Source organism: Castanea sativa, chromosome 5 (assembly GCF_040712315.1).
Source record: "Castanea sativa cultivar Marrone di Chiusa Pesio chromosome 5, ASM4071231v1".
In the NCBI taxonomy this organism is placed as follows: Eukaryota; Viridiplantae; Streptophyta; class Magnoliopsida; order Fagales; family Fagaceae; genus Castanea; species Castanea sativa.
Genome location: NC_134017.1, coordinates 69850266 through 69864033, shown reverse-complemented (window position 1 = coordinate 69864033; position 13768 = coordinate 69850266). Strand labels below are relative to the sequence as shown.

At 35.1% G+C, this 13768-nt stretch overlaps 1 protein-coding gene across 1 annotated transcript; it reads right to left on the bottom strand.

Moving 5' to 3' along the window:
* Nucleotides 1–1668: 1668 nt before the first annotated feature.
* LOC142635692 (uncharacterized) lies at nt 1669–2229 on the bottom strand. The gene has a single exon (XM_075809812.1). The coding sequence runs from the start codon at nt 2227–2229 to the stop codon at nt 1669–1671; it is 561 nt and encodes a 186-aa protein (XP_075665927.1).
* Between the last annotated feature and the right edge of the window lie 11539 nt (nt 2230–13768).

Genomic DNA, 13768 nt, shown 5'->3' with positions numbered 1-13768 from the left:
CTCTGATTTTCCTGACTCTTCACCACCATGTCATCGATGTAAACTTCCACCGTATTCCTGATCTTCTTCCTGAACATTTGTGTCATCATCCTTTAATAAGTGACCCTTGCATTCTTTAGACCGAAAGGCATTATTGTGCAATGATAATTAGCTTCAAGGGATATAAACGACGTTTTCTCCTGGTCCTCGATGGCCAAAGCAATATGATGATAGCCCTAAAAGGCATCTAAGAAACTCATCCTAGGGTATCCGTATGTGGCATCCACCAGCTGATTAATCTTTGGAACTGGGAATGGATCTTTCGGGCCCGGTTAAGGTTGTTGAAGTCCACACAAACCCTTCATTTACCATTCTTCTTTTCCACCACCACGGTATTGGATAACCACTCTGGGAAAAAGACCTCTTTAATTGCCCATGCCTTCTTCAACTTTTCAACCTCTTGCTTAACAGCTTCAATGTGTTGCTTAGCTGATCTTCTCTGCTTTTGCTTCTTTGGGGGGGGGGGGGGGGGGAATGTTGGGTCACCATTTGTTTTATGGGTAATAAATTTTGGGTCTGCTCTGGGTACCTTGTATGGAATCCATACAAAAACGTCCAAATTCTAAACTAACAGTAACAACAGCTCACTTGATCCTCGTGCTTCACGCTGGTCCCTATTTGGAAACTCATATTCTTGTATGGAAGTATACTTATTTTAATCAGGTCTTCGGCACTGTCATCTCCTTGGCCCTTTGGGAGCCCCTGTAATTGCTACAAAGGGACCTATTCGGTAGACTCTTTCTACTTAATCTCCCGATTTACAACAGCCACTAGACATCGTCTTGCTACCTACTGGTCCCCTCTCGCCACAAAAACGCCATGGTTGGTATGAAACTTCACCTTAACATGCAAAGTGGATAAGACTGCTCCCATTGCGTGAATCCATGGCTTGCCAAGTATTGCTATATAAGGAGAAAAAGAGCTGACCACAATAAAATTTACCATCACCTCCTTCCCTTTCGTATTCACGGGAAGCGAAATATGTCCCTTTAGTACCACCATTCGGCTATCAAATCCTACTAGTGGGGTATCATACTTGGATAAGTCCTCTACCTTTAACATCAACCCTTTAAATAGATTGGGATACATCACCTTGGCTCCACTTCCCTGGTCTATCAGCACTCTCTTCACTATAAAACCATTTATTCGGGTGGTAACCACAAGTGCATCGTCATGTGGTTAGGCCTTCTAAATCGTCATCCCTTAATGCGATTGGTTCTCGGGGTACACTATACTTTTTTCCCAAGTTGAGTATCCTTTCTAGCACTTTCCACTAACACTACACTTAACACCCCTTTCTACCGACTCATGCTAGTGCCCATTGAAGTTGCATGGATAAATTCAATTACACCCAAGGGGGCGGGAGCGTATTCCCCTGTGATCTCAAGGTTTGCCCGGCAGCACCGCTCTCATGTCCCACAACAAACTCCTTCAAGTGCTCGGACTTCACAAACTGCTTCAAATGATCCTTAATCACTTGACACTGCTTGGTTGTGTGCCCCTTATCCCGGTGATAAGTCTAGTATAAACTTTGATTCCTTCTTGTTAGGTCACCCTCCCCCCCCCCCCCCATTTTGCTCAGCCATCAAAAGTAAGGTTCATTCTTGATCCGTTCTAGAATTTTATGTACTAGCTCCTTAAATGCCACATTGATCTCTTGCTACGAGCAGTAGGCTCTTGAATTCTCAACTCCCTTCTTGTCCTTGGTTGGAAGCCCCTTGACCGAGAATCCTTCGTGTATTGTGGTGTGGCGAGAGCCTTACCTTTACTTTGCTGCTGATCATCTTTTAGTCTCTTATACTCCTCAATACGCCTTAAAAGCTGTCGCATGTTTTCGGGACGCTTTATAGTCAACAAATCTCGTAATTCTGAATCCTTCGAAAGCCCCAGTTTGAAAGTGCTAGCAGCCACTTTCTCATTACCTCCACCAATATTATTATACAATTCCCAATACCTATTAGCATAACTCTGAAGAGTTTCACCAACTCCCATTTCCATAGATAGCAATGCGTCCACCGATTGTGGTACCCGGCTACACGTCATAAACTGAGTACCAAATTCTTGAATTAGCTCTCCAAAATTATGAATTGGTCCATTCCTTAGCCCATTAAACCACCATAAAGCAGTGGGCCCAAGACTAGAAGGGAAAACTTTACACATAAGCACGTCATTTTGGTTGTAAAGGGACATCATCTGAATATAATGGCTATACTCATAAACTTTTTTAAAACATTTTTACAAACTATTTTGGTAGCACATTCTTATTGGTTCGCACATAGACCCACCACTCACATAATTTTTTTACTTACTAGTAACCACTTATTACATCAATAATTTATATATAAAAAAATTTGTAACGCTAGTCTTTCGTCATTTTAGTGACTATAAAAAAATTTATAGATCTAAAGTCTAAAACAAAATATATATAAGCCCAAAAAAATAGCTAAACAACAAAAATTACCAATAGTAAAACTTAAATAAATAAATAAAAAGCTCAATTAACCAATTTTATTTAAAATAAACAACCTTGTCATTTAAAAAATTATAAACAAAAATAATTTTGTTCTTACCAACACATAAAAAAAAATAAAAATAAAAAATCCTCAAAAGCTAAGTTGTAGTAGAGTCAAAAGTTGAAATCGCTGCACATAGCCAACAGTAAAGCCGCCCCCCTTAACTCAAAGCTCTAGCTTTGTCCCTCATTATGTGGTCATCAAAATTTAAAAATTATAAACTTTTGTACATTTACTGCAAAGAAATTAGTTTTATTTTTAATTTTAAGGCACAAAGGAATTAATTATTCTTCTTGTCTTTAGAATATAAGAAAAAAGAAAATATTTAATCCTTTTGTCATTATATAAGAGGTCTATGGTATGATTTGTCTATCTATACTACTATTTAAAAGATTTCTCCCCTTTAGGATGGACTTTTCGATTTTACCCTAGCGGCAACTTTAGTTCAAATTATTCAAAATCTTATAAGCTACCAGCTCATATTATATGTAGCTCCTAAAGTAGTGGACCACTTTGTGATTCTATAAGGAATCACACTTGCGGCTTCACTTATAAGTATCTAATACTATATATAAAAGTAGAAGTTTTTTCTTGCAAATAAGGAGGTGCAGCCACATAATAAAAAATGCCTACTTTAAATTCTGCCACATTCACAATTAAAAAGCTATAAATTATAGTGTTTCACTATGACTAAAACACTGTTTGAGAGCATCTCAGTATAAAACGAAAACTAATGACTTAGGTCTGGGTATTCTGATTAAATAGGATTGGATTGCATTCAGGTTTTGACTTTGATCGGTTTTGAGTAATAAAATTGGTTTAGAATGGTTTTTAATATCAGTTATCTGTGTTCCCTTTGAATATTTGGGTTAAATTCGTTTTGAGTATTCTAGTTTTTATAATGCATGTGTATATGAAAAAATTTATTAATTCCAACATTATTAATGATTACAAATTTGGTTTTCATATGTACATCACTAATGTGTCATACTATGGAAGCTTTTAATCAGGATAGAAGAGTTTAGGTTGCAGGATCATCAAAAAAACGAGGGCTCTAGTTTCCTAATTGAATCCATTTAGTATTACAGACAGCCCAAAACTGAATGGGAGGCTTTGATTGTTTGCACTGCTTTTGATTTTTGTTTTCTTTTTAATTATTATTATTTATTTGGAATACAAAAATCAAAGGATGCAATTGAACCAAAAAAAAAAAATAGGAACAATAGCAGAGTGTCATAGAGTATTATGTGATATTTTAATTTTAAAAAAATCATTACCTATCAAGATGTAATTTAATTTCAATAAACATCATTATAATTTATTATATTTTGCTTTGTAGTTTTATTTTGTTCCTTGCATGTAATCAAGGATATCAAACAAATGATAAATGCTGACATACTTGTTTATTTTTATATGTAATTTAAAAGATAAAAAGGCTACGAATATATTAATTAAGAATTGTTGAATATAATAGTTACAAACATATCATAAATATAAACATAAACATAAACATTAACAAAAAATTATTTTATTCAAACTCACAAACACATGTTATTATTTATTTAGATAGAAGAATAGGAAATATAGATATTTGAAATGTCAACTTTTGAATTTTTTAGGCTATGCATGCCCCTTTCTCATTTATTTTTAACATACAAATAAATATTTGACTATGTATGTGAGAGAAGCTTAAGCTTAGAGTTTCTAAGCTCTAAACAAATTTTAGTATCAAAAGATAATTTAACCTTTTTTTTGTGTTACATCTCTTATTAGTTATTTCATTGATTACATTTTTTTTTAAGTAGCTGAGAGTCACAGTTCAGCTAGTAAATGTAACTCTAGCAAGAGTGCAAATTATTCCAAGACATAGTGTAAAACCAATGTTTTAAAGCCTCCAATAATAAATGGGCCATGACAACATTTCACCGAAACCAAATACACCTTACCACACAATTATAACTCATAACTAAAATTATGGTGTATAAGACATTGTAAGCGCACAATTGTACCCGGACCCAAAAGCAGGTGATGGGCTCAGGCCCACTGAGCCTTATACAATTAAATTTGTAGAGTATGGATTTGAAACCTAGGTTTGGGATGTTGGAAGTTCAATTAACAGGCTAGAGTGCCACAATCTGTGCAAATAATAAACAGGTATAACAAAAAGACCTCCTTAGACGTAAGCCGAGAATGATTTGTATAAATATTCTCCTTCTATGCCAAAGTTTACAATTCTTAGTTCTTTTTTTTAGCTAAGGGGCCAGTCCCCTTCTCTTTCCTCTCTCGTTCCCTTATATATTTATTTTTTCTTCACTGATTCATCCTCGTGTCATATTAGTCTTTCCCCCTTTAGATACTTGTCCTATCCACCACATTCTTGAAGTCTTCAAATAATAGCAGGAAGGTTGAATTCTACTGTTCAGAGGTCATTTCCCCATTAATGCGGCTAGGGAGGTAGATGCAGGGCCTTTAATGTGGTGGTAGCAGCTTTTCCCTCAGATATTTCTCACATATCCTTGCTTTTGAAGGGTGCTTGGGTCACCCTTTTACCCATCAGTTTTTCCAAAGTCCTGCCTCTAACCCATTTAGCAAGTCTCAAGATCATTGCCGAGCCTGTCCAAGGAGACACTCCTCCTTGGACAACTTCTTGGACCTCCACAGTGCGGACTGACTTGTGGGCCTAGAGACCCTGATCAAAACAAACTAGTACCAGCCAATCAGGCCCAAAACCCAAATGTTCATTCAAGAGCTTTTACCCCCCACAAACATCATCAAGAATACACTTTCCCTTTTAGCTAACTCTAAATAATGATCAAAACAATTCGTTTAAGAAAGAACCACCAGGAGGAAATTGGATGCTTAGCAAGCTCTGAAGATAGTTTAATGCTTCAAGACACCAAAGATTAAGCCTTAAAAAAATTTATAATGCCAAAGAATATAATTGAACAACACGGGGGTAGAATGAGTACACGTAGATTCAATAACAGCAAAGTGCTAGAGTGCATAATTTTTGCTGTAATTTTTTTTTATAAAAAATTAGTACATTTCACAATGTAATTTAATTCCAATCAAATAATTATAATTTATTTTATTTCGCTTTGTGTGTTTATTGGCATGCCTTGCATGTAATCAGGTATCAAACAATTGAAATATAACAACTTGATTTTCTAATACAAAAGTTAAAAGATTTAGTACGGAAATTTACATGTCAAAATTTGAATTTTTTGCACTATTCATAACTATTTCTCCTTTGCTTTTAATGTACAAATCAATTTCTAGCTATTTATGTGAAAGAAGCTTAAGCTTAAAGTTTCTAAAACTTCAAACAAGTTTTTGTCTCAAAAGATAATCTAACCTTATTTTGTGTGACATTTCTCTAATTAGTAATTTTGTTGATTGTTATTTTTAAGTAGCTTAGAATCACAACTCAGAATATAAATGTAATTCTAGCAAAAGAAGACATTTGAATTTAGAATAAAAATTTGAATAACGTAAATATTTAAATAATAATCAAATACTATAACGTGGAGTACCTTGCCATGGAACCAACGAACACTCCACTGACAATGTGAGGTACCTTTCATAGTCTTTGCAATAATCATAAATAACAAAGTTTCTCTACGCCCAAGTATAATCCATTTTTTGAGAAATCAAGAGAGGCCAAGCAGAATATTGATTCAACCAATTTTGAGTGGTGATTGAAACACATGCAGGGTATGGATTGTCCCATTGGCAACCATCAACGTTGAAGCTAACATTTCCACTAGGTTTAGAAAGTATGAGAGAGCATCACCACACAATCATACTTTCTCAAGCCTCACACAAGCTTTCTTACCATCTCAAATATTCTTCAAGGTCTAAATTCACTTCATTGTTGTTGGGTTAAGATAGATTGACCACAGTTAATTAATTCAATTACCCAATTTGATTAATTAGGTATTACATGGAAATCGTGGAGGCACCAACAAATCACCAAATAAACTAAATGCAGAGAAAATTAAATTGACACGGTGATTTGTTGACAAATGGGGAAAAACCTCTCACAAGGCAAAAACCCCACTGGGTGAATTTAAGGTCATCACTCTCAAGAATTCACTAAACAATAATCAAGTGGTTACAAGTATAAGGAATCTTACCCCACTACCTTGGCCTATCCCAAAATACCAACCTACAATTGAACATTTTTTCCAATACCCAATTGGACTTAATCTTGTAATAGCTTTCTTTCCTTTGTTGCAGAAAGCTCCAATCTATGACTAATTCCATTGTATGGATCCTAGTACGTGACTAACTCCAGCAACTTAAATGATTTTTGTTGGCTGTAAAGTTCTTCACTTCATAAACGATGAAGATCAGGAAGCATTTAGTCACAAAACTTTATTGCTTTGGTTGCTTTAAAAAGATATATACAAAATTAAACATTATTTTTTCTATGTTAATTTCAATGCTTCTAAGTATTTGAAATTTGGCTTTATAATAAAAACACAGTTTGAATTATGAAAAAATAATATAAATAAGTGAAAGAAGAAATAGCAATAATGTTAGGTTACAAGAGGCAACTAGTATATTAAGTAGTTTTTATTCGTATTTGTACTTGTATATTATTATTTTGAGTAAAATATGGATTAAGGAACCCACTAAGAGCATTTACAATCAAAATGCTAAAATATTTAGCTTTTAACACCTAAAAACACTTCCTTACCTATTTTAACATATCATTTAACAATAATACATCACATCTCCTATTTTTAACATAGGATCCATTAAAATAATATAAACAACCCAATAAAATTTCATTTCTCTATATCCCATCCTAGCCAACCCAAAATATCATGGCTGACACCTCCAACCACTAGTCACCCTACATCTCATATTTGAAACAATGTAGAAAATACATAGCTACAACAACCACTACCGCAGCCACTAAAAAAATTCTCCGAGCCTAAATATCAAAACTAAACCCATCAAACACCCCACAGCCACTGCAAAACCAAACCCAAATCAACCAAATCAGTAAAAAACTCGAAGGAGCCAAAAACGCCAACTATCGCCAATCTCACCAACCATTGCCAAAAACAATTACTGATCTTCACCACAAAAGCAAACACCATAATTGCCACCACCATGTCTATTCAAACCCAAAAGTTACCGAAAATTCACTATAACCACCACTGTAAATCCATGACAACTACAACTACCCACGATTGATGACGCTGATGCCCTAGAGGGATGAAGCTCTTGATTATCTGCCATTGATTATTAGAAGAGCCCAAGATTAGGGTTAGTGAGTTTAGGGGTTTTAGAAAGAGAGAGAGAAAGTAAGAAATTATAAAGATAGGTAGCAATTGAGCTACAATAACTACAACTATTAGCATTTTAATGTAACTCATTGCTAAATAATTTAAAGTTTAGCACCTGAGATGTTGGTGTTTTTTAGGTGTTTGAGATGCTAAAACAACATTTTGGCTATTTTAGCCCATTCAATGGGAATGTTATAAAAATTAATAAGTAAGCTTTGACTCATGACTGATAGGCCAAGAATGTATTGACCCCTTGTGATAAATTAACCAATAAATTAGCCAAGTTAATTAATTAATTCAATTAGCATGCAATACGCGTGATAGCACAAAAAAATCACCAACTAAGTTAATATGCAGCAGAAAATAAAGTTGGCATTGTGATTCGTTTACAAATGGGGAAAACCTCTAAGGCAAAAACCTCATCGGGTGAATTTAAGATCACCACTCCTGAGAATCTACTATTATCACAACAAGCGATTACAAGTAAAGGAATCGCAGTACCTTATACCAACCTACAGTTGAACCCTTACCCCAATACACAATTGGACTTGTTCTATAGTAGCAATCTCTCATTTTCAATGCATGGCTCCCAGTACGTGACTAACCAATCGATACACGGATCCAAGTACGAGACTAACACACCAACTTGAGAAGGATGTTGGCTGCAAAGTTTATCAGTTCATCAACACAATGAAGATCACGAAACTCCTTAGTTACAAAACCCTACGACGTACAAACACATCAGCTTCTTTAAGAGAAAGGTGAACTAGGGCAAATTGTCTCCGGTCACAATGTGCTTGAACAAAACCTTTGCATCAAGCTTCATTGACATGCATCTTCTGTGACGGTCCTTAAAATAATCCTTATATATGTTTAGGGTTGTGAGATAAGAAAGCCTAACCAAGTATAGACAGATATGTATGAAATTAGATCTGAAAAACTGATTTTCTTAAATCTCAATAGATAGGTTATCTATCGAGCAGCTGTCAAGCATCGGGCTAAACATGCCTTTTAAACCTCGATAAATGCTATCTAAAAGCTAGCTGTCGAGCTTTAAAATACAAAATTTTTTCACTTGATTTTGGACAGATTTGTATGGCTTTAACACTTGGACTTGAACTCTTGAACCTTGAAGTATTAAACACATTCTAGATCTACCCAATTACAAGTAAATTGCGTTTTGTCATAAGATTAGCCAATTCTAGATGACATATGTTCCTAACATGATTCACATATGTTCTAACAATCTCCTCTTTTAGCAATCCGTGACAAAACCACAATAAATAAATGATCATATGAGAAAATTCATAAATCACTCAACTCATACTCACTTGTTGAATACAATAAAATCTAATCCTAACACAAACTCTTGAAAAACTTTGCAAGAAGAGAGTTCATAGCAAGAAAGACTTTAACAACCTGTATTTCTGAAACACTTTAAAAAAAACTCATCATGGCATCTTAGTGTGAAACAGAAATATAAAAGATTGCATACAATAAATAAGAAGCATGTGCATAAAGAGAGAAAAGAAACAACACATTAAGAGGCAGGTGAAAGAATGTAATAACAACCTTAATATATATATCAAAATGAGTACAAGGTTTGTTATCACAAAGTAAGAACAATGTACTAAAATAGAAAGAAAAGAAAAGATACAAAAAGTCATCACTACATCCCTCAAAAACAAAACACTCCCCCTAACAAAAATATTTCCTATACTAACACTCCCCTTAAATACATGACTACTTTTATACTCAAAACTACTCCCCCTTTTTGTCACAAATGACATAGGGTAAGTCACTGAGAAACAATCATCTCCTCATCACCGGAAGAGCTAGCACCATCATCCTCATCAGCATCGTCACTATCGGAGCCATCATCACTCTTATTCTCTAAAGCCTGTGGAGATGGAGATGAAGAAGTAGTGAAACCACCCATGACAGCCTGTCATCGTGCAATACGATCAACACTGGTGTTCACCTGACACAACTCATCACTAAGAGTGTCAAGGCGAGCATCCATGTCCACAAGCTGTGCCATGATGACCTCAAGAGTCACTCCACCTGCAGAAGAAGAAGGAACAGAGGTGGATGGAGCAAAAGAAGCTGGAGGAGTCGTTGTCTAGGTCTGTAACCACTTCAGTCGAAGTTGAGCCTCGCTTCGTCTAACGGTCGCTGCTTCTTTGGCACACATGATAGAGAAGTGTGAAGACTCAGGATAGGAGACAGACGCATGTCGGAGAATCCGCGTGACAGCAGAAGAAAAAATGAGCTTATCATGGGTCGCTGTATCCTTATAGACATATATAAGGTAGAGTATTAAATGAGAGGGAAAATTTATGGTAAGTCCCTCAAGAAGGGATAACAAAAATCAAACATAAGGCTCAGTAATCGAATTATAGTGAGACAAGGAATGTAAAAAAAATTTCATCACCATATTCAGGAACCTCGGACCTTTTGCAAAACCCGAGCAAGGGGTGTTTTGATGGTCACCCCAAGATGAAGGTGTCTCACAGAAGAGAGACAAGAGTTCATCTTTGGACACAGTCCTAAGACGATCAAAGCCGGGGTAGTCAGGACGCGCTACCCTCAGGACGTGTAGCACCTCAGATATAAGATTCAGAGTGACTACAATGCGCGTACCTAGAACGCAAGTGATAAAATGAGGTATAGAGTAATTGAATCTGTGCATATTGGAGAAAAACTCCTGTATGATCATGGAGGGACAAGTAACCGGGATGTGACAAAGTGACTCCCAACTCCTACTGTAAATGACAATAGGAAGGTCATTATTGGAAAAGTCTAATAGGACGACTTGGTGTTTCAAATGAATGCCTCATTGAGAAAAATTCTCTGAGAAGTCCATACGGGCCTTCTCATCATGGAACTGAACATGAGAGGGGGTAGATTTAATAGAGGAAGATGCTGCCCCGAAACGAAAAGGGTTCTGGGACGGAGTAGACTTACGCTTAGGTGCCATAGAGCAAACTAACCAAGAGAGAGAGAGAGAGAAAGAGAGAAACAGAAGAGTACCAAGCACAGATCAATATCAATAAGATAGAGAATAAATGGTACGTATGCATGAAAAATGCATGAGCATGTGACATGCAATAATAAAAACATCATGGGCTCAACCTAATCCAATCCTACCAGCACACATGATTTCAACATAGTAAACGCACGTCTAAAATGCATGAATCATTGTTAAAATGCAAATGTGATGCAATGCATGAACATATAAGATCATTTAAAATAAAAAAACCTAAAATTTTGCAAAAACCTCACCAATTTTGAAAAACCCAAAAAATTTTCAAAAACCCCAAAAGTTAGGTCAAAAGAGATGAAATGCATGATAAATGTAAGAAGGAAGATCATACCAAAGGAAGAAATCACTCTTGAGGCTGAAGATTGAGTGGGGAAGAGGTTTTGAGTGAGAGAAGGGTGTTTGGGGAGGTGAAAAGTCAGAAAAAATTGAGAGAGATCGAGAAAAATGAGAGAAAAATCATGCTGAGGCTATATATAGGAAAACACAATTCTTGATGGATCAAAAGGTATCGAGAGGTGTCGAGCTTTAATTCTAGATAAATGGAGTTGTAGAGGAGCTATCGAGAGGTGTCCACAGCAGAGTGACCTCGATCAATCAAGAAGCTATCAAGCCTCTATTCAAGCATACAGAAACTTTCTTGATGGATCGAGAAGCTGTCGAGAAGCTATTGAGACAAATTCTCAAAAACTTCGATGGATCGAAATTGCGATAACAACTGTCGAGAAAGGAAGATCAAGAGGCTCGATAGATAGCCTAGTTGTTGAGAGGTATCGAGAAGCTATCGAGATTGCTCAAAAATAGTTTTTCAAAGAAGAGAAAAACACAGATTTGAATGCAATCAAGCATGCTACTCAACCAAAGATCCAATCAACATTTTAAGCTCTGAAAATCATCTCTTAACAAGAAAATGTCAAGCTTTTAAATCCAAAACACACACACACACATACACACACACTAAACAAGTCTAACCAATTTTATATTTCAAAAACAAGTCAAAATAGTTTAGTAAGCATACATTAACACATGTATTTCTTGTGATAGTCAAATCACATTGTACCTGCACATGTATCAAAAGTAGCAAAGAATATTGTATGTTGTGTGTGAAAAACATCGTAAGATTGCATAAGTGTCTATATATTATGACAATTTGAGATATAAGAAAATCACTTTATCTCACACACAATCATAACTGCTTGATGGGAACTATCACTTTCGAGGTACATCCTATAACTCCCACATCTCTTAGAAGACACGCTTGCAATCATATATAAAACATTTTAATTCTTTTTGCTTTTATTTTTTCTTTGCATATTTTCTTTTAAGCAAACCATAAATGAACATATAAGAGAGAGAAAAGAGATACCCAATAATATTAAGCTTTTGACATTGCACTTTTGCTATGCCGAAACATACAGATGTCATTTCATGATTGGCGAGCAACAGTGGTGAGATGATTATTTATGCCTTTCTCTTAGGATTTTCTAGTCCTTCCCGTCAAAAAGAATGATACGAGTGTTAAGTATAAGAGATTACTTAATCTTACTCATCACAAATATGAGCCACAAAGCTCACTTGCTGAGTTGTGCATTGAGATGCTCATCTAAGCTACATGAGATACAAAGTTTAGAAAATTTTGTTTTAATGGCCATCCAAGGTACACAAGTACCAATGAACACAAAACATATACTGTTTTTGTATTTTTCTGATTTTTCAAATTTTTTAATTTTTTTATGAAAACAAAATAAAGCAAAACTGAAAACAAACAAACAAAAACATGTTAAACAAAACAAAGCATAAAACTAAATACAAATGCATGAAAGCATGAGTCCAAAAAGGTAAGAAATCAAGCAAGAGAGTCCTACTTTAGATAGAAAGAATTAAAGCAGAGGACAAACAAAAAGACAATTAAGTCTTAGGATCCTTTATCACTCACATAACACAAGTCTTTGGCCGTAAAGATGAAAATGCACGTGTCCTAGTATGACTACTAAAGGACATAGAGGAATTAGAATTCCCCTGAAATTAAGTCAAAAAGCTCAAAGCTTTTAATAACTCACCAAGAATAGGTACAAAGCTTTTAGACAAAGGATGAGACCTATTTGACACTCACTTATGAGGAAACAATTTGAAACAATTAGGACGAGTGTGACCAGAAACACCACAATGGTGACAAACACCACAATGGTGACAAACATGAGTAGTTTTCAAATTACTATGCTTCCTAGAAGGAGTTCTAATCTTAGAGGTTGACAAAGACCTTAATTTAGGACAATTTGACCTAATATGATCAACAATGTGAAAATGATGACAAGTGGGGATAAATTCATGATTTTTATTCTTCCTAGGAGGAGTTTTAGACATAGGTTTAGAAACTTCAATGTTAACATCAGAATTTTTACCTTTGTCTATCCTAGCAATATTAGCCTTCAACTTTTCATTATTCCTTTTAAATAGAGGAATATTATTAAAAAAAAAAAAAAAAAATTTTTTTAAGTTAGGCTCAACAACAAGTTTGATACTAGTTAATTTTTCAACTTTAGTTTTAAATTCAACTAGTTGCTCTTCCAAACTCTTAATTTTGTCCACCTGAGATGAAATTTGATTTTTAAAATTCTCATTCAAATTATTGGCTTCATCCAATTTTGCAATCAAATCATCTTTTTCAAGCTTGACCTTTTTAAATTTAGCTTTTAATTTTGTAGAACTTTTAAGAAATCTCATACAAAAATTATAAAGCATACAATAAGTGTCTTGAATATTATCATCATCATTCAACACAAGATCATGCAAATCAAAACAATTAAGAGTTTCCATGACAACGGGGGTGAATGGATCATACAGCAAAGATTAACCCTAATCAGAGTGTGCCC

What these genes read in the sequence shown, in the direction of transcription:
- LOC142635692 (XM_075809812.1), bottom strand. Translation starts at nt 2,229, where the DNA reads ATGTCCCTTTACAACCAAAATGACGTGCTTATGTGTAAAGTTTTCCCT.